Genomic DNA, 24,291 nt, shown 5'->3' with positions numbered 1-24,291 from the left:
AATAATATTTTTCAAGAGTAGGGTACATGGAACAGGTATTTCTTGTGCTTCCGGGAACTTCCCCAGCAGATAAGCCACAGGACCCTCTTTATCACATGATTGCAGTGTACTGCCAACCATATCACATTCAGCACTTTTAAAAAGTGCATGTGTTTCTGACAAGTTAGTGACATTTGTTCATACGGTAAGAGGTATCTTTGCTGAGCCTCATTAGGTTTTGGGAAGAGTTTGCAGAATTGGTCTTGTGAATCAAGTCATCTTTGTAACTTGCCAGGAGTTGTCTGGCCTTTTTAATTATTATTATTATTTATTTCTTTATTGATTATTTTTGGCCGTGTTGGGTCTTCATTGCTGCACGTGGGCTTTCTCTAGTTGCGACGAGCGGGGGCCACTCTTCGTTGCAGTGCGCGGGCTTCTCATTGCGGTGGCTTCTCTTGTTGCGGAGCACGGGCTCTAGGCTTCAGTAGTTGTGGCTCGCGGGCTCCAGAGCGCAGGCTCGGTAATTGTGGCACACGGGCTTAGCTGCTCCGCGGCATGTGGGATCTTCCCGGACCAGGGCCCAAGCCCGTGTCCCCTACATTGGCAGACGGAGTCTTAACCACTGCACCACCAGGGAAGCCCTGTCTGGCCTTTTCTAGGTGACATTGTTCTGCCTTTAGAATTGGGACCTGCACCAACTCTTTACTGGACTAAGCCCTGGCTGTGTCTCCCCCAGCGGAGGCAAGACCACGTTTCCCAAAGACATGTATCCTGCTGCCAAACGGGCTCCGTCCACGGGCACCAGTGACGCGGTGGCTCTTCTCGTGCCGTGTTCACACTTTGCCATTCATGAGACTGTCTGAATTCCCCCTGAAGTCAGTTCTGAGAGCTTGTCCAACATAATTACTGTATTGGTCTCAAACAGAGGGCATCATCTGTTCTCCCCCAACATGTTTAAAGGGGAAAAAACAAAAAGACGTGCTTTCAAGGATTTGGCTGGGACTGTGAAGGCCAGGGCCTTTGAAGTGAAATTGCTCTTGGTCAGGGAGGGAACCAGCCTCGTAACAGCAGCTGGAATGGCAGCATGAATTCCAGATCTGCGTTAGTGCTGCCAGGCGAGGCAGGCCCTGGGCCACAGGAAGTGGGGGACACACCCCAAGGAAGGCCTGGGCAGCGGCTGCCTGGGTTGAAACGTTGCCGGCTGGCACGTGGGCCTCTGCAAGCTTGGATCTTGGTCTCCCCTCCCCCCATTCTCTGGCATAACCGAGAGAACACTAAACTGCTACCAACTCTTTTTATGGTCCTGGATAAGTGTGTCCCCCTTTGTGCCTCAGTGTTCGCTCTAAAAGGAAGTTGGGTGTAGAAACTGTCAAGCAGGAATTAGGTGGAAGGAGGCAGTAGGGCCTCATCTCTTCACCCCTACCGCCACCCACTACCTCAAAGTCCAGGGAGTGCGTTTGGGAAATTGCCCAACTGGACCACCTCTAAGGACTCTTGTTTTATATGTGAGTCATTTCTTTGATTGGTTTATGTTTGGAGTTTCTGCTGCATCTCCTCTCCCATCTGTAGCGTGCACTGGCTCTGGGTGAAGGAGGCTTCAAGTCGTGCTAGACTGTCTAGAATTCTGGAACTAGAGTGAATCACTTATTTTTGTCTTAACTGGGAGCCAGAGTTAGGGCTGTGCTGGATCTTATGTCTGCATTTATTTTATTTTTTTTTAATTTATTTTTTATTTTTATTTTTGGCTGCGTTGGGTCTTTGTTGCTGCACGCGGGCTTTCTCTGGTTGTGGTGAGCAGGGGCTACTCTTCCTTGCGGTCCGCGGGCTTCTCGCTGCGGTGGCTTCTGTTGTGGAGCACGGGATCTAGGTGCGCGGTCTTCAGTAGTTGTGGTGTGCGGGCTTAGTTGCTCCGCGGCATGTGGGATCTTCCCAGGCCAGGGCTCGAACCCATGTCCCCTGCATTGGCAGGCAGATTCTTAACCACTGCGCCACCTGGGAAGCCTCTTACGTCTGCATTTAAAACCACTCCAAATCCCAGAAAATGAATCAACCTAATTAGTGCTGGACTGGTCTAGCTCCCTGAGGGCAGGGTCTCTGGCCATCTTATTCATCCTATGTCCTGTAGTGTGTCACATATGTTCTCAGCAAGGAAAAACCGGATGAACACTTCAGGACCCCCTGGAAGCTCTTGTCCAGCAACAGCAAGATTCCTGGGAGAGAGTTTCCTATTACTTTGGTGTGACCAGTGCTGTCCCCACCTTTAGGCTTGTCTCCTTTGTCCTCAAAATGGGGATTTCCTAGCTGTGTTCACAGTTGTGATCCAAGAGTGGGTCCCCCCAGGGTGGCATCCTCTCTGCTGTGTGTCCGGCATCAGCATGGCAGCCCACCGAGACACTGAGTCCTCAGAACCTTTCTTGACGGATGTGCCCTGGAGCTGACTGACTCTCAGTCCTCATCGGTCTTGTTCTCACTGGAGCGGAACTTTCTTCCCAGCCATCCCTGCAGCCCACCCTCCTCTTCACCAGCCCCTCCTAGACCTGGCTCAGTGTTCTGCGGACAACACACCTTGGGGACGCACCACTTTGGGGTTTTCTCCCTCTGCCTTTCCCACTGGGCAGTTCCCATCCCTGTCTTTCCGATCTGGCCAGGCAGGGAAGGGTGGCAGAGAGTAATTTCCATTCCCAGTTTCGGACTCCCTCGTGCATTATTCCAAGTTTACAGCTGTGCCACCCACGTTTTCACTCTCCAGCCTTCTTAGATGTCAGATTTTTTGAAGCCAGCTTTCATTTTTCAGCAGTGGGGAGGGAGGGCAGGGGTGGTTGCTGGGTCGCAATGTATTAAGTGTTTGGAAAAGAGAAGGCTTGTGCCCAGAGGCAGCCATGCTTGAGTGGTCAGTCTTGAGTGGTTTGGATTGAAATAGGGCAGGGAAAGCGAAGCTCCAGGGCCTTCATTCAATCTTCCCTTTAATACCCAGGCTCCATGCCAGGCTCTGTGCCCAGCCCTACGGCACGTGCTGGCTGCCTTCTCCCCAGGGCCCCTGAGAGTCTCAGCATGCTGCCCCCCAGGACACAGGAGAGATTATAAGCCTCTTGTACTGAGGTTTTCTGTAAAGAGGAAAGTGCTGTAATTGAAGAGCTCCTTGGTTAATAAAGAAGAAATAGAGGCCTGGCACAGAAGTGCCTTCGTTTCTTGACCTATTCAGCCAGGATTGGGTACATTCAGTCCCTCGGTGCCCATAGGACCACAGGCCCTTGGAGACCTTGGAGTTTGCTGGTCCAGACCACGAAAGATCACAGCTGCAACTCCTCACTTAGTTTGTTTCCGCACCTCCTCTGCCTCCATCGGGCCCCTTGCTGCGGCTCATGTGAGGCACTTTGGCTTCACTCTGGAGTCCAGTCTGGAATGGTACCACCAGCAGTGCTTTCCTGGCCAGAGTTGGAAGCCCATGGTCTCTGTCTCACAGCATGGAGGGGAAGAGGGCTTTTTGGGCGAGTAGTTGGAGAAGCTGAAGAGGCACCGGAATTTTGATGGGAACTGAATTCAAGGATCCATCCAGCCCAGTTCACAAAAAAGACAGAGGATGGGAGGAGATGTCGTGCTTCAGAGAACCCTGGAGTGTGTGTGCCCTTCCTGAGATGTGTGAGCCCAGCCTTGCTGTAGGCAGATTAGCCCAGTGCGTGCTGCCCTGGAAGGGCTTTGGGTTTTCAACCAGTGTTTCCCAAATACAGTTTTACTTCACCAAGCATCTCTCAGGACCAGTGTCCTGTACGACACACCAGTCTGGGGCAATTGCTGCACTGTGAAATCCCTTCTGCGCCATCCCCAGAAGTACCTTGACCAGTCTCATTCAACTTCTTCCCTCTTAACTACAGCTTTGAACCAAACTATAAAGCCCTGGCGCATCCTGAGAAGGATCCAGGCTCAGGCCTGCTGCTTAGGCAGGAAATCAGACGCCCCCCGGGGTGGGGGTGGGGGGCCCAGCGTGAGCAGGTGCTGCTCTCGGAGCCCCTGCAGTTTTGTTTCTTCTGCCCTGAAGGCCTTGTTCTGCCAGCACTATTCAAAATGTTATCTGTGGCCCCAGAGCACCGGCAATGCTGTGAAGCTTTCTTAGAAATGCAGAAGCCCAGGCCCCAGACCCACTGAATCTGGATCAGGCCACTCCTGTGCTCTTAGAAGTTTGAGAAGCCCTGGGCTGGGAACTCTTTCCCATCCCTGGCTGGGGGGTGCCTGCGGACGAGACACAGAAGGACGGGAAAGAATGCATGCCCCATCCCTACATCCCCTCTGCCTTTTCACATTTTCAGGCGGTGGGATGAGGGTGAGGAATGGCCTGCTACTCCCCCTTAATTCTAATCTCTGTTGGTTGAGGTGAGAGCCTTGGCAGGGAAACATGGCCCTGGTCCCAACCCCTGTGGGACTGAAAACTCAGGCTTGAAAGGCTCCGATTGTCCAGAGGCTGATAGAAGCATTGTTGAAGGCCCCAGGTCTTTTCCTTAATGAAATGAATCCCCATGGCTGGGAAGATAGAGGGGGGAATGGGGACCGTGGAAGTGACGGTCCCTTGTTAAGCACACAGCAGGCGCTCAACAAATACGGTGAGTAAATGAATACAAGACTTGAATCTTCCCTAAATCTTGCCTGTGAAGTGGGCCTCCTGGACTCGCTGACCTTGGAGGGTAGATGAGATGGAGATTTTTCTCTACCCCTTTTGCGACCTCAGTTTCTCCAGTTATTAGAGCGAGGGCGTGAGAACCAGAGGTGTAAAGATGGCCTCTAAAATCAGCGTTCTGTGTGACGTGGGCCTACCAACCACAGCCTCACCCGTGGTCCCCGACAGCTCCGGCCTTGCAGGCACACTGCCTGTTTTCTCTGTTCATCTAGGGTGGTTGCTCCTTGGAGGGGAGTCCAGTGGGGAGAGGAGCCCAGGAGCCGCTCAAGGGTCCATGGCATTGCTGCTGCTCACTTGATTGTGACCTTGGGCAAGTCTCTTCCCCTCTCTGGGCCTCAGAGGGCAGGTTAAGGTGATGTCTGAGGCCCCTTCGTGCCTGGGTTTTCACTCATGCCCTCACCCCACCTTTCTCCTGCAGCCTCCCCTCTACTTCTCCTTTCGAGCGCGTGGCCTGAGGTTCGCCACCCCCGTTCCCCGGTTAGGTTGGGAGTAAGAAGAGAGCTACCTAGTCCCCGGAGGATGTCGGAGAGCCGCTAACCGGCTGGGGGGCCAGCGCGCGGCCGCGCTGCCAGGAGGCACGCGAAGCGCCCGGGCGCGGAGGACGTGCTGCGGGGGTACAGCTTCCTCACCCAGCTAAACCTGGCCGCCTTTTCCTTCCTCTCCGCCCCTGCAGACTCGCGGGCCCAGGGCGTGTCCCCCACTTTCCCGTCGACCCCACTTGTCGTAGAAGTTGCCCCTCTCCCCTTGGAGCAGGGACAGTCGGCTGGACCGCTGGGTCCTCGCCCGGCCCTGCCAGTTTAGCCGTGTAACCTTGAGCCGGTCCTTGCCCTCTCCGGTTCTCAGTTACCCGACCTGTAAAATGGGGCGCAGAGCGCCCGCCTCCGGGACCTGCTGTGGCAGGCGGCCGAGTGGGGGCCTCCGCCGAGCCCGCGGCTCCAGCTCTGGCTCCGCAGTGAAGGGGGAGCGCGCCGGGAAGGAGGCTCCGCGGTCACGTGACGCCGCCCCCCACCCCCCCCGAACTGCGGCGGCGGCGGCGAACGCCGAGCCGCGTCCGACCAGAGCTGCAGCGGCTGCCGCGGGCTCCGGAGCGCCGAGCCCAGGAAGCCCCGGCCCAGGCCCGCGGGTGAGTCCGCCCCGCCCGGGCGGCGGCCCTGGGAGGGGAAGGGACGGAGATGGCCCGAGCTCCCCTCGGCCGGCAGCCAAGACCCAGCGCGGGCGGGCCGGGCAGGAGGGTGCGGGCAACGGGCGGGGACCCGGGGGCTGGGGGCGCAGGCTGGCTTTGGCCGCGCTGCGGGCGGGGGATGGGGGGGCGGCTCAGACCCCTGCCTCCGGGGTGGGCCGAGGCCGAGGCTCGGGAGGGGGGGGTGGGCTCGGGTCCCACCCCCCTGCGTGGGTGGGGGTTCCGTGTTGGACTCACCCTGAGGAGGGGGCGCGAAGAAACGGGCGCGTTCTCTCGATTTCTGGGGAGGGGCCCGGCCCCGACACCCACCAGGAGGAGGCACTGCGGTCCTCAGAGGAAGGAAGTGGGGGTCCAGCGACCCTGAACCGAGGGGGCAGTGATGTCCTTGCTTCCCCAGGGACAGCGCGCATCCCCCCCAGCCTCGTCCCCGACCCGCCGCGGAACAGGGCACCCCCGCGTCACGCAGTCGGACGCCCCCTCGTTGCCCCCCCCCCCCCACGGCTCCGCAGGATCTGAGGACTCGGTGGGAATCCACAGGGCGGTCCCTGCGACCCGCAGACGCTTTGGTGCCAGCCGTGGGGTGCCTGGGCTTCGGGAAGATCCCTTGTGTTCACACATGCACGCACACACACAGACACCAGCTCAGGACGTGAGCTCCCTCCCTCCATGGTGGTTAGACCCCGACCTGTGCGTGACCCCTAGTTTTTGTCGGGGTCCTACCACAGGCCTGGGGGTGGAATCAAGAAGGACACCCCTCCCTTCACACATAGCACATTGGCATCTGTCCCCGTGCTTCATCCCCCTTCCTCTCCAAAGTCAGAGGCCAGCAGGAGGGAGACTGGGAGGAGCTGGGTCAGGACAGAGCAGGAGAGACGCGCAGAAGGGAGATGAGGGAAGGAGGCAGCCTTTCCTCCCCAGGTTCCTAGTCCACCCTGCCTGCTAGAGGGTGGTGGTCCCTCTTTCCCGAGGGTGTCTGGAGGAAGAAGCTGGGCCAGGGCAAGGGGGTGGGCGGCCCTGAGTTTCCTAGCTAACGAGAGGGGAATCAGCCAAAGGGGCCCCTGGACAGGGAGAGGGCAGCGGCTGAGTGGGGCAGGTGGCAGTCATGCCCAGCTGGCCCCAAGATGGCCCCCATTCCTCTATCCGGGACCTGCGTCTCTCTGAGACCCCCTGGCAGCTGGAGGGTCTGGGGAAGCAGAGGGGTACCTTAATGGCCTTGGAAAGGATTCCAGGGTCACGATTAATCCTCAAGTGGCAGAGAGCCTTCCTTATCCACAGCAATGTTTCAGGGAGGCGAACTGGAGTGTCCATTGCACAGATGAGGAAACTGAGGCTCATAGAGGCTGACTGAACTTTCCAAGGTCACAGAGTCACCTTTGGCTGGCCGAGAATCAGTTCTCTGGCTCCTGGTCCAGACGGATCTCCACAGTGGTGGGGTGGAGATAGGGTCAGTGACAAGGTAGAGTGGTTCACAGGTGACCTGCTCTCCTGTGCGGCCTGGGGTGCGGGGGGGGGGGGAGGGGGGAGGGTGCCTCTGGGATGGAGGTGGGAAGCTGGGTCAGGTTGAGTAGGACTTTACCTCTCTTCAGGGTCCAGAGCTCAGACCTTCTCCCTTCCCAGAGCCCCGTGCTTGCTTTGCTGCCTCTGCCCACGGCCATGATGGTGTGTCTTCCCTCCCTGGGACCTTCCCAGCTCCCAGCCTTCCTTGGGCAAAGCCCTCTGCTCTCCTCTCTGCCCCGGGTGCCTGCCTGGCAGGGGTCTCCAGAGACCCCTCTCTATCCACCCTCCGCCCCTGTGAGACAAGAAGGATTCTTCCTTCGGCCTCTTGAAATGCAGGCGGTCTCCTTTTTGGCTCGGGCGTCTCTGCTGCTCTGGCCTCAGGCCCCCAGCTGGGTCAGCACAAGCCCGGGGTAAGGGAACCCTGAGGCCCCGCTCCACCTCCCTCTCACCAGGCCCCACCCCTGCCGGCTGTCCTGTTCCGGAGCCGAGAGGCCCTTTGAGGACTCCTGGGGCAGGTCTGCCTTCCACGCCACCTGTCTGTCTGTGGAGGCCTTTGTCCTGGCCGTCAGACACCGCTGAGCAGCCACACGGCTGCACAAACAACCAAGACCCGTGCACAGCCAGACACAGAGGCAAACACGCTCCGATTCACAGACACCCCGGGAGCCAGACACAGGAACGCACCGCACACTCAGGCCAAGACCCCCGCCTCTAACTCTGACCAATACCGCAAGCGGAGAGACCTGCCACCCAGACGCTGTGTGCACACAGAGGAGGAGGGTGTTGGCAGGAAGAAGAGGCGCCTCCAAAGCCCTCATGGGGCTGATAACGGCCTCCATTACCTCCTCCAGGGCACGCACATGACGCACACCCAGGAAGGAGCACAAGGAAGCCCCGCACCCTTGGAAGTGAACCTGGCAGATAGGCCCATGCACCCACCCACACCCAGGCCGCCATGGGTGCACACACGCATGCATTACATCAGCTTCCTGTGCGGGGGACACGAACTCAGCACCACCCCAGCAGGGGGTGGCAGAGGCCCCTCTGGCCGCTCCCAGCAAAGCCTCACCCTCACCTTCTTCCCTCTTTTTTGGTTCACATGAACCCAGGTTGGCTGACCCTGAGAATCCTGGGAAACTACCTGTGGTTACCCATCAGTGGACCTTCCTCTCCTGCCCACCTTCCCCCCAGACATATACCTGCCAGGTGGCCAGAGAAGCGTCTCCCTCGGCTGCCCCTTTGCTGCCCCTGGAGGTGCTGTTCCTCAGGCCCCTCCCAAAACAGGACACCCCCAAGCCCAGGCTCCAAGCAGCCCGGGGGTTCCCTTTCATTTGCCACTTTTCCGGGAGACCTTGCCAAGTCCTGGTTTCTGCTTTGCCCTCCCAGCGAGGCTGGGGGCCAGCTGGTGTGCAGGGAGGGTAAACCTCGGAGTTCTCCTCTACCCACCTCCTCCCTCGGCAGAACCTCTGCCTGCCTGGGCCCTGGCACCCTGGCTCTGCCTCTGAGAGCCTGGCATCGCTGGGAGGCAGCTGCTGAGAGGTGCTTCTGGGGGCTCAGATGTCTTCTGCAGGGCAGACGTGGTAGGTGGAGGGCAGCGAGGGGCTCCGGACTTTGCCGTTCTCACTCGGATGCTCACCCTGGGCTTGCCAGGGCGCTAGTTCTGAATCCAGGCCTGGCCCTGCCTCTTGCTGGCCGTGTGGCCCGGGGAAGTCACCTCCCCTCTCTGGGCCCATCTCCAGCTCTGGGAGGCAGCTTGGCCTGGCTAGGGAGTGTGAGGTGTGAGGTGGCAGCTCTGTGCCAATGAGGAAAGGAAGTTTGGCTCTGCTGGGCAGCGTGGGGCAAGAGGGGGCCCCTGGCTAAGGACTTCCGGTAGATGGAAAACTCTGGGTCCACACTAGGCCAAGCAGGGGTTGCCAGTCCAGGGATTTCCTGGGGCGACCACCCTGGGGTCAACAGAGGGGGACCTGAGGGCGGGGGGCCTGCTGCTGTAGTTTACATCTGTGAGTATTTTTATGCCCCCATATGTGCTCTATTTTTAGGGCTGCAGACTGGTACTTGCAGGCAGTGACTCAGAGAGGAAGGAAGAAGAAGCAGAGGGGTGCTGGTGGGGAGACACCCCAAAACAGGGAGGTTCCGCTGGGATACCAGCCTTCCCCACTGGAAGAAAGGAGTCAACTCTGTGGTGCCCCCGCTGTGTGCTGGCACAATGGTAGGGCCCTCGTCGGCACACTCAGGAAGCATTTATCGAGTGTGTAGTGTGTCCCAGGGACAGTAATAGACACAGGTGAAACAGACATGAGCTGGGTGTGGCATCCTTCGGTCCCTGCCACAGCCCGGTGTGGTGCTACTGTGGCCATGTCTCAGATGAGGAGGTAAGGCTCAAAGAGGTCAAATGACCCACCCACTCCTCTAGTAAATGCTTCTGCCAGCGTGGGGCCACCCTCCCTGGGGTCCCCTTTTGGAAGAAAGCCTGAGTTAAAAATCCGACTTTGCCACTGACTAACTGCACAACTTGGGACCCATTACTCCATCTCTCTGAGCCTCTGTTTCTTTATCTGTAAAGTGGGGATCACCCACTCTATGTACCTGATGGGGTTGTTTTGAGGGTTAAGATTAATGTAGGCAAATACCCAGGGCAGTTTCCAGCTCATTGTGGCCATTTGTTGGGGACTCAGAGGAGATGGGCTGGGAGTTGTCAGGAATCCAGTTTCTGCTGTGTGACTTTGGATAAGTCACTCACTCTCTCTGTGCCTCATTTCCTTCTCCATAGAATAGGGATGATAAGCCCTTGTTTGCCTGCCTACCTGAGAGTGTTTTTTGTGCAGATCAGACATGGTGGCTGGGAGCTGCTTTGAAAAACATAGAGCTGCACTCAGAGATATGAATGCACAGAAGAAAAAACAAACACCAGAAAAATATGGAGAAAAATCTTAAAAAAGAAACTTCAAATATTTTATGACAGCAAGAAAAAATAAGCCTTTTATTCAATGTTTTAGGGGCAGTGGGAATTGTTTCCATAACCTCACATTTCCAAGGCAGTTGGCATTACTCTTGTCACATGAGATGGGTAGCTTTCCCCCTTGGGGAGTCAGTGCCTGGCACATAGTAGGTGGTCAATAAATGGTCATGGTGGCTATGAGTGGAGTCACTACGAGTGGAAGGAGGAGTGAAGATATTTCTGGTGGCGTGACCACTACAGCATGAAAGGTGGCAATCAGGACACTGGTTTGGCTTCACTGGAAGGTGTGTGTAGGGGGTGAGTTGGAGCCAGTTTATTAAGGACCTTGAATGCCAGGCTGAGGAATTTTCCCTGCAAGCCAATGGGAAAACCATTGGAGAGAGTGGCTGAGTCTTCTGTGGGCAGGCCTTGGGTAGGAATTAGCCTGGCCCGGTTCTCTGCCCTGCTCCTGCTGTGTAAGTGTGGCTCCATTGCCCGTTTCCCTGGGTCTCATTTTCCCTCTGTATGCAAAGGAGAGAACTCCAGCATCTTCCATCCCAGGGACAGGAAAGAGGGCCAAGGCACCAAGCAGTCAGGAAAGGAGGGGGCGACCATCTGTGCTGGAAATCAGGAGACCCATGTCCCCCTCTGCCCTCATCCCAATAGCTGTGTGATCTTGGGCAAGTCGCCAGCCCCTCTGAGCCTCCCTTTCCATCTGTGCAATGGGTGGGTGCAGTTTCTGCCTTTGCAATGTGGCTCCAGTGAGGTGGAGCTTGTGACCGTGCTGTATGATCCTCAGGTGTGTCGTATCTCTGGGGGAATTGTGCTGTTTCTTGCAACTACATGTTCCCCAGGCTCCCTTGAGAATCTGGGGCTGCTGCAATTTGCGGGGGACAGTGGGTGAAAACAGGCTCCTGAGTGGCCAGAGAGGCCGTGACCTTCAGGGCCACAGGAGCCACATGGCTGCCACAGCCAGGCTGTTGGGGGAGTGGACAGGTGAGGCATGTGGGTCCAGCCCTCTGCTCTGCTCCTGAGTTCTCCACCCCAAGTCTGGAAGAGAAAGACACCCCCATCCCAGCTCAGACGGCAGCCCTTTCCAAGACCCCACTCCTCTGAGTTGGGACTTTTGGGGGTGGGTGGAGGGTGACCTTGGGAATTTCTCTCTGCTTGCAATCTCAGGGCCAGAACTGTTGGGGCAGCCCCAATTCCTCCGTTTCAAAAGTGGGACCCCTCATTAACCTGTGAGGGATTGCCAGAACGAGGCTGATGGCAGGCACGCCTCCCACCCTGGTGCCATGTCCCGACCTTGAGGGTCCAGAGAGAGGCCATGGGGCTGAGGCTCTGGGTAGGTGGGCTCCAGCCTGGCCCTATTTACCACCTGCCTCCGCCTGAGATGTGGGAGCTTTTCCAGGTGTATAGGCGTGCCCTTACGGTCCCTCTCCCAGGGCTTCAAGCCTCCGGAAACAGGACTGCACAGAGCCCCTGGGACAAAGCCTTCACCTGTCCCAGTCACCGGGCAGGGCCCCAGACCGCCCTAGCTGGAGAGGTGTGGCCCTCCGTGGTCCTCTGAGGGGCAGAGAAACCTGGGACCTGTCCCCTGCCCTTGCTCCCAGCTGCACCACTGGGGTCTGCCCTGTGTTAGCCAGGGTGGGAGCTGGCTGGCTGGCTTAGCAATGCAGGAGCGTTCCTGGCAGGGGAGAAGCAGAATGGAGGCTGAGTGATAGGGTGCAGGTGGGGGGCGTTAACTGAGTACTTACAGTATGCTGGGCCCTGCGCTAAGCACTTTTCATGGATCTGTCTTATTTAATCCTCAGAACAACTGTCATTAGGCCCACTGAGGCTCAGAGAGGGTAAGCAGTCTGCCCAAGGTCACCCAGCTGGTGTGTGGCTGGAGCTGAGATTTGAATTAAGGGCTGTCTGACTCCATTTTTAACCACTTTGGTGTACTGCATGCAGAATGAGTGGGGAGGGGGAGGGGGGGCCTAGTTCTGGGCAGGGGTGGGGCTGGGGCTCAAACCCTAGGGCTGCCTCACACCTGCAGGACCTGGCCCTGAACCTCCCAGCTCCCCCTCCCTCCCTTTTCCCTTCCCCATGGCCCGTCAGTCAGTCTGTGGGGCTCAGCACCCCGGACTGAGTTGGGGGAAGAGGAGAGAATGGGGAGATTTGTTTGCAGAGGTTCCCAGGGACGTACAATCCCACAGACCCCCCTGGATTCTCCTGGCCCCCTCTGGCTGCATGAACTCCCAGCTCATGAAATCCTCAGCATCAGATCTGGAGAGGAGCCCATGGAGATCAGCTGGTCCAACCCCCTCATTTTATAGATAATAATTATGATGATTACAGCCCATGGCAGCGATTCACAAAGGGCTTTCACATCTGGGTTGCCTCCGACGTGCGCCAGAACCCTCAGGGCCGGCAGGACTCGCTTTGCCGTTGTTGTTCTCCTCACTTTGAGGCTGAGGAAACTGAGGTTCAGAGAGGTGAAGGGATGGGCCTCGGGGCACAAGCTGGACTCCAAACCCGGATCTTGCTTCGCCTGAGCCCACTGCACCATCCCGTGTCCCCTGAGACTTAGAGCCCACGTGGCGTGGCTCCAGGACTGCACCCTGCCTTAGGGACGGTGTTGGGGGCGTCTCTAGGGGGCGCTGCTTCTGAGACGTCTGTGTGGGCACGAGGCAGGTGTCAGGTGAAGCTCCGGGACTCCCAGTGATGCCTGCCTTCCTCCCCTGTCGTGGGAATACACCACCCCCTCCCTGCCGAGTGTAGACTGGGGCAGAGCTGTTTCCTAGGGGCCTCTCCACCTGCCATGCCCATGGGACCCAGGCTGCCCCCCAAATCAGACTGAGAAGGCACCTTGGAGAGCCCTCATTTTACAGAGAAGGAAACCGGGTGCCAGAGGGGTAGGGACCTGCCCGCAATCTCACGGAGCCAGTGGCAGAGCTGGGCCTAGGACCTGGGTCTCCTGACGCAGTGTATGACTGCTGGCACAAGTCCGGTAACAGTACTAAGGACAGCCCCCACCTATTGGGCACCTCCTGTGTGCCGGGGCTGAGCACTTGACACTGGATCCTAAGAACAACCCTCTAAGGTAAGTACTATTGTTCTCATTACCATCCCCTTATACAGATGAAGAAACTGAGGCTTTGAGAGGTTATGAAAATGGCCCAAAGTCATAAACCAGGAAGTGACAGAGGTGAGAATTCAAACACAGGTCCACCTTACTCCGAACCCATGCTGATGTCAACCCCTGTATGTATTATGATAGGAATAAAATTTATTCTATCCTTCTTTTTGCTCATAGCCAACCTAGGACATCATACGTTCATTCACTGACATTTCTGGAGCGCCTTCTGTGCTGAGGAGACCAGGGAGCTGATCTGGAGTCAGAGGCCAGGGGTTGAGGGTCAGAGATTAGACAGTGAGGTAGGGCGTCTCCAAACACTCCTAGACTCTCTGACCCCGCCAAGGATGGCTGCCCTCCCCCCTTCTGTCCCCAGTCTGGCCACAGACTGTGTGTTTGCAACCTCTTTCTCTGCCCTTCCTCCTGCCCACGGTGTCTGCTGTCGCCTGATTGGCCCTTGTGAGAAATGTGGGCATGACTCAGCAGGGGCTTCTGGATTTGGTACACCACCAGGAAGACGGTACGGACAATAGCAACAGCAGCCACGACCTTGCAAGCTCTTCGTGGGCACGAGGCACCGTGCTCAGTCCTCTCTCTGTGTGCATCACCTTGTTTGACGCTCACCATCACCTTGTGAGCCAAGAGCTGGTATACCTCCATTTTCCAGATGTGGGAACTGAGGCTTAGAGCCCCACAGCTCAGGACTGGGCTGGAACCCAGCTCTCTCCAGCTCTGAGGCCTGTGCCCTTACCCCTGACTCACACTGCCCTGCTCTGTGTCCAGGCTCTGTGCCCAGGCTGTGTGTTTGTGCATTTAGAAGCCTGGTTCCTGGAAGGCAGGCTTCAGCCGAGCAGCAAATATTCGTTGAGCACCTACTGTGTGCCTTGGGGAAGTGCTTTGCGAGACTAAAGCTTATGAGGACGGGGAGATAGCACCCAAGTCTTGAGGCAGAGGCTCTCAGGCTTCCAGGGGTGTCAGGGCAGGGCAGCGTGTGCTGTTTGAAGGGCTTTCTTCTTGCAGGAGTGTCCCTGAGAGTGACTCAGAGCTGAGTTACCTGAGGGGGTCTTCCCTGGCCCTTGGGCAAGCCACTTAGTCTCTCAAAAGGCCTCTGTTTCCTGGTCTGTGAACAGGGATGATAATAGCACGTAGTTTACAGGGTGGTCAGGAGGACTGAACCAACGAGAGCGCTTGGTACAGGGCCCCGGGGACTCGTAGCTGCTCTTACTGAGCTGGGGTGCGTGTGTGATGGAGGATGAGGTCTTGAGGGGGCGGCAGGAGAGCTGGATCTGCACTATTTGCAAACCTCAGTTTCTCCATCCATCACGGCTGACACACAGCTCTTGTGTAATCTGCCTCAGGGGGCTGTTGTGGAGATCAGCGAGGTCCCAGGGCACGTAGGTGCACCTCCATGGTCTGCACACCGAGGGATCGGTTCCCGGGGGAGAGGGGACGGCGGGAACACGGTGGGCGGCGGCACAGGTGCCACCATTGTAGCGCGCAGGTGTGTCATTGTGGGCCGGGAGCGGCGCTGCAGTTCGCGCCGGGGATTAGGGAAAAGGCACGTTCGGGAGGCCGCCTTCGCTCAGGGGGTGGAGTGAGGAGTGCGGGGGGCGGGGGTAACCGGAGCGCGGCCGGGAATGCAGGGCCTTTCCTCGGGGCGCCCTCGGGTCCCAGCCCTCCCCAGAAGAGACGCCCGGGGCGCTGTCCCTGGTCCTGGAGCCCGCCCGGCCCTAGCCCTGCAGTTCCCGTGGTGACCAGCTGAGGGCACCCGGGACCGCGGCGGACTCCTCAGGCCCACTTCAGAACACATGTTTAAAGAGCGTTCTTTATTCTCATGTAGTGGTATTCCCGGATAATAAGCCTACCCACACACACAATTTAAAAAACCAAACGACACACCGCCCTAAGAGGAGAAAAAGCCCTCACTTCCACAGATAAATAGTCTGGCACGATCACACCACAGGACCTAGTGAAGTAACCAAATGCTTGCCCCTGTTTGTATATTAAAACAATTTAGATTTAAGGGTGGAAAAATCTTATCGTGGTACCTGACTTCTAGTTCAGAATCTTTTGAAGACTCAGTCTGTATCAAGCCATACTAAAAAATATGTAAACCAGAGTTAAGTTGTAGGATGGGATAAACAGGCCTTTCCCCCACGTGAATATCTGGGGGGATATTTGATGCACAGCAGGTCTCCTTGGGTGGGATTCTCCCTGGCATAGCTTTCCTGGCCTCCACCCACTGAGTGACAGCGGTGACCCCCAGTAACTGCAGAGGACCAAAACCACCCTCGCGTATTTCCCTAATGCCCTTCAGGGGGCAGAGCCGTCCCCGTTGAGAACCATTGCCAAGGTGGGGGCCTTGGCTGGGTGAAGAGGGGTTCACAGCATCCCTGACTGGCTGAGTGGGAGCGTGGCACCTTAAGGAACTGTCGGGGCATCCCATCCCCCATCTTACAGATGGACCAGTAGAGGCCCAAAGCAGGAAGAGATTGTGCTAGGAAAACACAATGAGTGACCAGCTGAGCTGGAAGCCGCAACCCAGATCTCCTGTCCCCCCGGTACAGGGCTCAGTCCGCCCAGCTGCCCCGGGTGGAGCTCTGGGCGTAACTAGTCTCCCTTCCAGTTCAACTTACCTGCTTCTGAAAATGGGCAGGGAGTGCCATGCCCTTAGCAGGGGGGCAGGAGAGGGAGGCTGGCTGGATTCCAGCCTATAATGTGTGAGAGGGTCTTGGCTTCGCTTCTCCTTGGGGATGTAGCAGTTGCACACCACTAGAGCCCTACCTTTATTTCTTCCCAATAGTTGGCTGAGCGCTGTGTGTGTGTGTGATGTGTGTGTGCACGTGTGTCTGTGTGTATATTTTGTGTGAACATAATGTGATCTGTGTGGGCCTGTGATTTCTGTGTATGAATCTGTTGTCATTGGTGTGTATTCACATGTGTGTACAAACCCAGCCACAGTCAGTAGGTGAGCGCTCACCGATTTGGGACCTGTGGGTGTGAGTTTGATTTGACCTTAGCATGCGTGTGTGCATGTGGGTTTGTAAGTGTGGGGCTGGTGTTCATGTGAGCACGTCTGCATGCATTTGACCTTGATATGATCGCTGTAGGCATTAGTTAGATGTATCTGTGCACAGTACAAGGACAAGTGCACGTGTGACCTGGTGAAGTTTCTGTGCAGGTGCGCACACAGGTCCACTACAGACTGTCTTGTTCATCCTCTACCCCTAGTTCCTGAAGAGTGTCAGACACACAGTAGGTTTCTGAATAGGCAGAGGTCTCAGGAACTCATTGAATGGGATGGCAGTCTCAGAGTCAGGATGGCTGGTTCATTAACTTTACTGGGCAGCCACTTGGGGAGACGGTGTGAGCCAAGCCACACCCACTCCTCCCTCCTTTCCCAGGGCCTAGGGACCCTCCAGGAGACTCCTTTTCCAGGAGCTCAGGGTTTGCAGCATCTTGGGATTGGGTGGGTGTGGCTTGGCTAGAAAGGTCATGAGCTAAGGGCAATGATGCTTCGAACCTATGAAATTCTCATTTTTCCATGATTCAGTCTCTAACCCAGCAAAGTAAAAGTGGGTGTTTTAACAGATGAGCAAGCTGAGGCCCATAGAGGAAAACTGGTTAACACAGGAGGCTGCCTGGCCAGGCAGGAAGCCTGGGATTGCCCTGCCTCCTGCCCAGGATGCCCCCAGCAGATATCGTGGTTGGGAATGACAGGGGGGAGGGAGAACAGGGGAGGTTGCTGGGGACCCTAGCAAGAATTGACCCCACCAGTCCCATCTGGAGCCCAGACCTGAGATCTTCCCAGGAGCCTGCCCCTCCCTGTGCCCTTACATTTCCATGCTGAGGGTTGGGAAGTGGGAGCTGGAGGCAGGTGGGTGGAACTCCCAGAGTTCAACCCAGGGTGAACTTGGAAAGGGAGCTCTGCAACCCTCCACCCCTGCATCCTTCCCTCCTCCTTCGCACAGTCTGGCACCTGTTTGAGCAACTCTGGTGCAAATCTAGGAGGGCTAGAAGGGAGGCTTCCTCCTAGAGGGAGGGCCTGGACCCTGGAGGGCAGCCTGGCTCTGGTTTCTAGGGGAGAGGCTGCAGGGAAAGGAAGAAGGGAGCTCTGTCCCACCCCAAAGATGGTAGTGGCTTCCCAGTGCCAGTCGGCAAAGCACCGGTTCTGTGCTGCCTGGACAGTGTTGAGCTCCCTGTCACAGCGGCCAGTGGAGGCTGGACGTCTGGGGACTGTTAAATACGATACAGCGAGGAAATGTCAGAGCCTGGCCTGGCACCTCCGCCCTTACTGCCCCACCTCTGTGTGTGTCTGTGTGTCTGTCTTGGAGGTTGTTTCATGTGGCCACACATAGAGCTGCCCCCTTCTTTCCAACAGCTGCCTATACCGCATGGTGCACTTGAACTTTGATCTATTTATCTGGATGGCTGTTAGTTTGTTTTGGAACTCTTACTAATAAATCTTTGCTAACTCAAAAAAAAAAATGGTGAGTTCATGTAGTTCGGCCTAATACAAATGATACTGCAGCGAGTGTTTTATTTAACAAACTCATGCGATTCAAATACTATTCTCAATGCTTTGTAAGTATTAAATTAGTTAATCCTTGGCAAAACCCTTTGAAGTAGGTACTTTTATATTCATCATCAACCCTATTTTGCAGATGAAGAAATTGAGGCACAGAAAGGTTAAGTGACTTGCCTAAGGTCACACAGCCGACAAGTGGGAGAGCTGGGATTTGAACCCTGAGAGGGTTCACAAGAATGAGGATATAAGCACTTGCCTTCCTGTCTCTTGTCCTTGGCCATTTATCTTGAGACTCACCTGTGGTGACGTAGAGGGTAAATTCTCAGAAGTGGTTTTGCAGGTTCAGAAGGTGCATTTAAATTCTGCTCTTGCTGGCGGGACCGGGAGCTGGCCTGGGAGTGTCCTGAGCGTCGCTGGCTGAGGGACTGTGACACCCACACCCACCCCCACCCCACCCCCAGCTCTTGCCAGTGAGGCAGCTGCAGCTGGTCAGAGCCCAAGAGTCCGGAGCCCACACTGGGCTCTTTGTCTTCGGTGGGAACCCTGCAGCCCCCATGGCCCCTCTCAAGGGCCCACTGTCCCAGCACCAGCAGGGCCTCCCGGGGGCCAGGGCCGGCTGGGAAACTTGGCACATCCGAGGCCTCTTGGCCACCCTGCCAAGTGGACATGCAGAGCCCACTCAGGAATCATTCCCACTGAAAAGAGAGCGGCGAGGCTGAGGGAAATGTCCAGGTGGGTGCACCACCCTGGATGGGGCTGGAGTCCTGGGTCGCAGCCCTGACACTGCACACCCCTTATGACCCAGGCCCAGTTCTCGGTCCTTGCCTCCACCCCAGCTCTCTGGGTGCCCCTGCTGCTGCTACCACTTAGGAAGGAAAGACTTTCTCCCTCTTTGGGCCAATCTCAGTGCTCCTAGGGTTTGCCCCTCGGGAGCCCTACCAGACTGCCCTGTGAGGAGTGGGCTTCCCACACTGCCCCGGAATCTGCCACCCTGCCCGGAGCAGAAGGAGCCCAGCCCTGGCTCCAGAGCACCCTGCCAAGAGAGAGCCAGACCCTCCTCTGAGAACCAAACCAAGGGAGTGGTTCTAGGGCTGCGAAAATCATGCTGGCCCTGCCCAGGCTCTGAACTCCGCAAGGGGCTCTTGAGGGCTCCTCCACCCACCAGCATGTGTGGAGAGGAGAAGGGGTCCAGGGTGGGGCAGAGAGAGGGGCTGGCGGGGGGTGGAAATCCACCAAGACAGGAATATTTGCTGTGAGCCAAGGTCTCAGTTTCTTCACATCTGAAATTAGGAGCCTGCTGTGCCCCCCATCCCCCACCTGGGTGAGGCAAACTGTGGAGGCCGGTACCCAGACCAGCCATTTCCCAGGGGAAGATGGAGCTCACTGAGCCCTGGCTCAGGGCCCAGGCGGAACAGCTCCTGAGAGGCTTCTGAAGAATCCCTGCCACCCTATCGTTGTGCCCTTGGGTGTCCCTTCTCCCTCGTCCCCCCACTGCATCTGTTCCCTGCAGTCCCTCTAAACAGAAAACCCCATAGAAAACCTCAGGTTTCTATGAAGGCCTCCCTGGGTGCAGGGGGTGGGGGCAGAGTGGGTGTTCTGGGAGGGGTGGGTGAGTCCTGGGGACAGGGGCAGTGTCCCCTGTCTCCTGACACACCTTTACTTGGGTCAGGAGAGACTGTGAGTTCTGGGTGAGTTGGGTGCAGAGGAGGGCCTCAGAGTGTTTGTTGAGTGAATGTGTGAACGGCTCTAGAACTTCGAGCCCAGTTTCCCTCCGAAGGGAAGGTTGCTGAGGAACCCAGGATGGATGATTTTCAAGAAGAGGTTGGGGCATCTCCATTCCCCCTCTTCCTCTTCACCTGGGCAAAGAAGGGCTCCTGGGAGTGTGGGATGAGAGTGGGCAATTCCTTCCTTCACTCTTTCAAGAGCAGAGCTTCGACCCACAGTGCGGGACTCTCCTAGCTGACACTTATTTAGCATTTACTGTGTCAGGCCTGGGCAGAGCGCTCCACACACATTAACTCACCACAAGGGCCCCGCGGGATTCGTCCTATTTTACAGATGAGAAATTCGAGGTACAATGCAGACCATTTTGACCCTGGATTCCAAATTCTGGACCCGGCTCACTATGAGCTTCCCCTTCGTGATGACAGGGGGACAAATCCGCCGACAGAACCGGAAGGCTCTAGGGGGGATGGAAGAGGGTGTCGCCTCCAGAAGAGGGTCTGCAGCCCGGTACGCCCTGGTCTGGGGGTGGAGGGTTGGCCTGTCCTAACCTCTCCCCGACCCCCGCTACCGCCCGGCCCTCCCGCCTCCCCGCCCCGAGGTCCCAGCTCGGAAAGTCCAGCAAATCCCCTGCCCCCGGCCCGAGGGCGGCGCGAACAAGCGGCCCTTTCTGCGCGCGGCTGCCGACAGCTGGACCGCAGCCCGCGGGGGCGCGGACAATCCCGGGGCTTGTGGCCGGGGGCGGGGCGGCCCGGGTTGCCAAGGTGACCCGGGCGCGGGGAGGCGGCTCCGGCTCGGCGCGGGCCGGACGGGTGGCGCGGGCGGTGGCAGCACCATGAGCGGCCGGAAGCGCAGCTTCACCTTCGGGGCCTACGGAGGGTAGGTGCGCCGGGCGGGGGCGCTCGTGCGCGCGCGGGGGTGCGCGGGGAAGGGCGGGGGGCGGGGGACGCGCGCGCCCGCGGGTGTCTGCCTTGGTTTCTGTAGTTGTGAATTTGTGCTTAGGTGTGAGGTGAGCGGTTTGATGTCAGTACGTAACTCGTAGGATTGGGAAGTCTGCGTGTGCGTGTGTGTGTGTGTGTGTGTGTGTGTGTGTGTGTGTGTGTGTGTGTGTTCCGATTGGGTGCCCCTGTGCACGCGTGGGGACGCGAGTGGCCGCGGGCATTTCTGTGTTTGTGTCTAAGTGTGTGACAGTGTTTATGTGTATGACTGTGTGTGGACCGGCAGGTGGGCCTGTGTGTGTGCACTCCTGGGTGCACGTATAGGTCGTGGGGGTGGGAAAAGGCAGGTCAAGGGGAGGCCCTGCAGGGGCCCTGACTTGGGCTCTGAAGCTGCTGGGCCCCAGCAGTGAGGCTTTGGAGGAAGGGAACCTAGAAGCCATTAGGAGGCCCCCGCCCACCTCCACCCCTGGGTACCTCGCTGCCCCTATCTCAGGCTGCCTGGCTCTCAGGAACCCCCTCCACCCAGGGCTGCTGGCTGCCCGGACCTGGAGACCTGTGGAGGCGGGGGGAGTCAGAGTGGTGTCTGGTCCATCTTGGGGTCACTGTTCCTCCTGACCCCAAGTGCCCACCCCAGAGGAGTGCAGAGGTGGGCTGGGAGGATCCTTGCCTTCGGCAGAGGTTTGGTAAATTGGAAGGAAGACTGGGTAGACGGACTGGCCAGAACCCCTTCCCTGGCTGGCCAAGTAGTGGCATAACCTTCACCAGGCCCTGCCTCCCTGTGGTCAGAGGGACCCACGGGACCCACCTTTTGGGTGCAGAGCATTTGGGGCTCACACTGTAACACTGCAGAATATGTGCTCTTTGATCTGAGGGGATTGTGTCCAAGGTACTCCCCTCTCTGGACACCCAACCTCCAAGGGGACCCCGCAGAGGGGCTGGGTGGGGTGGGAGACAAGAGGGCTGCCCTCCCTGCCTGGGGTCCTGCTAGCCATCAGGTGATGGTCCTGGGTTGAGCCCTGAGCCTCCCGGTCAGCTGACACCGAGAGGCAGCCAGGCAGTGGGGCTGCATTCTGTTGTGTGACCTTGGGCGAGTCCTGGCCTCTCTGGCCTCACTTTCCCCATCTGCAGAGTCCGCATTAGCTGATCCCTGGGAGACCCCAGCCCTGCCTCCCCAGAAGATGTCTCCTTAGCTGGCGGAGTCTGGTTTGGGGCCCCTTTCCGGTTCTCCTCTGGCCTCTGACCAGGAGGCAGGAGTTGTTTGTTGTCCCAACAGCTGCTGAGCCCCTCGGCCCCCAGCTGGGCTGGAGGCTGGAGCCCTCCCCTATCTCAAGGTGCCCTCAGAGGGCAATGGGGGGAGCCTCTGGGAGGGGGCGCTGCCTATACACCCTCTCTAATGCCAGACCTGGAGAGAGTGGGGGAGACGAGGCCAGCGGGTGGCCCCTGAGCTCTGGGGGCTTGAGGTCTTCCTCTGGTTCTGCTCTGGGTTGGGGGTGGGTAAGGAGAGGAAGCCCCCCATGGGTCTCCTGCACCCAGATTCCCAAGCATTTGTCCCCTGGGTGGATGTGAGTGAGCTCCAGCTCCGGGATCGAGGCAGGCCACTGGGGAAGGAGAGGGGGGTGTTCTTCCTGCCCACCTTTACAAACACCCACACCCTTCAGTCCCGTCTGGAAACACTCTAGGTTGGCTCCAGCCACACCCCTACATCCTTGCTCTGATCCCAAACTGCTGTAGTCACTGTCCCACCCCACCTGTTCCAGGACATCCCATGCTGAACCCCACCCCTGCTGCCACCCCATAGCCTGGTCCTGGGCCCCTGCTCCCCTGTCCCCAATCCTGTCTCTCTTCCTTTCTTCTTCACCCCACAACTTCACATGTCCCTAAACTGACATTAGGGCCCCTGCAGCCTGTGGAGGATGGTGACAGTGCGTCAGGCACCTTAGAAACAATACCCCCTCTAGGCCCTTCTGCAAGGGCGGTGGTGAGTTAGGATTGGCCTGATGTGCTGGGCGAGGCCTGGTAAGAGGGTCTGCCCCCCTCACCTGCTGTCCCTCTTGCTGTGTTTCAGGGTGGACAAGTCCTTCACCCCTCACCGGAGTGCGTGGTGAGTACTGAGGGGCTCTCGGGAGGGGCTGGGCTGCTTGGCTGAACTTTAGAGACACTCCCAAACCATTACTGCCCCCTGTAATGCCAGGCCAGACCCCACCAACCCTCCACCCATCCTCTGCAGGCCTTGGAGTGGGCAGACCCTCTTACCAGCTCTGTCCCATCACCACAGTTCTTTCTAGAGCTCTGCCTTGGAGTCAGGCAAATCAGGTTAAATCTCAGCTCTGCCATTGCCTGTGTGACCTTCAGCAATTCACTCACCTCTCTGAACTTCAGTGCTCTAATCTGTGAAATGGGGACTAAAATGCCTATTTAACAGAGCGAAAGCTGTACCCCCCCAAAAAAAGCAAAACACGGCCTGGCATATTGTAGGCCCGCAGTGAAAGGTTTCCTTCCTTTCCTCTATTCTTTCCCATCTCATGGTGTCTCCTGGCCACTGACCCCCAAACCCTCTACTTCCACTCCATACATAGCCTTCAGGACGCCCTCCTCCAGCCCATTTCCTGTGTCTGAGGCTGCCTCTCTCTGGAGGAGGAAGTGTCTGCAGCTTCCCCAACACTGTGAGCAGTGGGTGGAGGTGCAGCCTCACCTCGGGATTCACACCCCCCAGCCCGATGCCCCAGCAGGCGGGTGCCTCCCGGCTTCCCTGGCACCGGCATCACTTGGGTCCGGCTGGCTGCTCCTGCTGCCACTTGAACTCCAGCAGGAGAGCCCCCAACTGCTCTGGCTTCTGCTTTCTGCCCCTGCTGAGGGCTTCCTGGGGTCCCCAGGCCCTGCAGTGCCCCCCAGCTGCTGGATGACTCGTATCTGGCACCATTGCCTTACCTGCTGCCAAGAGCTCCCTAGGAAGCCACACCTGGGGCGGGAGGCCAACGGGGTGCCCAGGCTGAGCTCCAGGGCCTGCCCTTTTATTTTCCTCTGATGCTCTCTGTGCCACCTGGAGCCAGTTACTCTCCCTCTCTGGGTTTTGTCTCCTGCTGCTGTGCCTCTGCTACGTGCAAAGCCAGTTTGAGTCTCTACCATGTGCAAGGCCATGTGCCAAGCCCAGCGCAGGGGTAGGGCGAGGAGAGATACAGATGGAGGCGAGAAAAGTGCCTTTTCTTTCAAGGAGTTCAATAATAGTATCCCAACAACTGCCATTTGTCAAGAACCTGCTGTGCACTGGGTACTGTTAGGTGCTTGAATTGCATCATCTCACGTGATCTTTCCCACATCACTGAGTCAGGGACTATTAGCCTTAACTACAGATGAGAAGAATGGTGCATGGAAGGGGTAAGTGACTTGCCCAGGTTCACACAGCTAGTCAGTGGCAGAGCTGGGATTTGAATCTTGATCTTCCAGGCTCTGTGCAGAACCCAGAGTCTCACTCACTCCGTCCCAGGGCCTCCAGGCCACCGGGCAGATCTGACAGATGCACCTGAGGGAAGACTTGAAGTTGGAGGAGGACTCAGAAGGATGGAGGAGTGACTCAGAAAGCCCACTCTAGGGAGCCTTGAATGAAGAGTCAAAGAGACGAGGGTCTAGGACTAATAGTAACTAACCACTGTGCGACTTTGGGCAAGTCCCTTCCCCTCTCTGGGCCTCAGTTGACACATTTACAAAATAAGGTTCTGGGA

General features: G+C 57.5%; 1 protein-coding gene across 4 annotated transcripts in view; it reads left to right on the top strand.

Moving 5' to 3' along the window:
• The first annotated feature begins 20,466 nt into the window (after positions 1-20,466).
• Positions 20,467-24,291, top strand: part of RAP1GAP (RAP1 GTPase activating protein) — a 50,577-nt gene continuing 46,752 nt past the window's right edge. For all 4 annotated transcript variants that reach the window (XR_013830938.1, XR_013830939.1, XM_079940099.1 and 1 more), the window contains exons 1-2: positions 20,467-20,513; positions 22,638-22,673. Coding sequence is in view for 2 of the 4 variants with exons in the window: in XM_079940099.1 (XP_079796225.1) it covers positions 20,470-20,513; positions 22,638-22,673 (80 nt within the window). In the remaining 2 variants the exon portion in view is untranslated. The remainder of the gene's footprint in view (positions 20,514-22,637; positions 22,674-24,291) is intronic.

The sequence above is a fragment of the Stenella coeruleoalba genome, assembly GCF_951394435.1.
Source record: "Stenella coeruleoalba genome assembly, chromosome: 1".
Lineage (NCBI taxonomy): Eukaryota > Metazoa > Chordata > Mammalia > Artiodactyla > Delphinidae > Stenella > Stenella coeruleoalba.
Note: the sequence above shows the minus strand (reverse complement) of the source record. Positions and strands in the feature narration are given on the sequence as shown.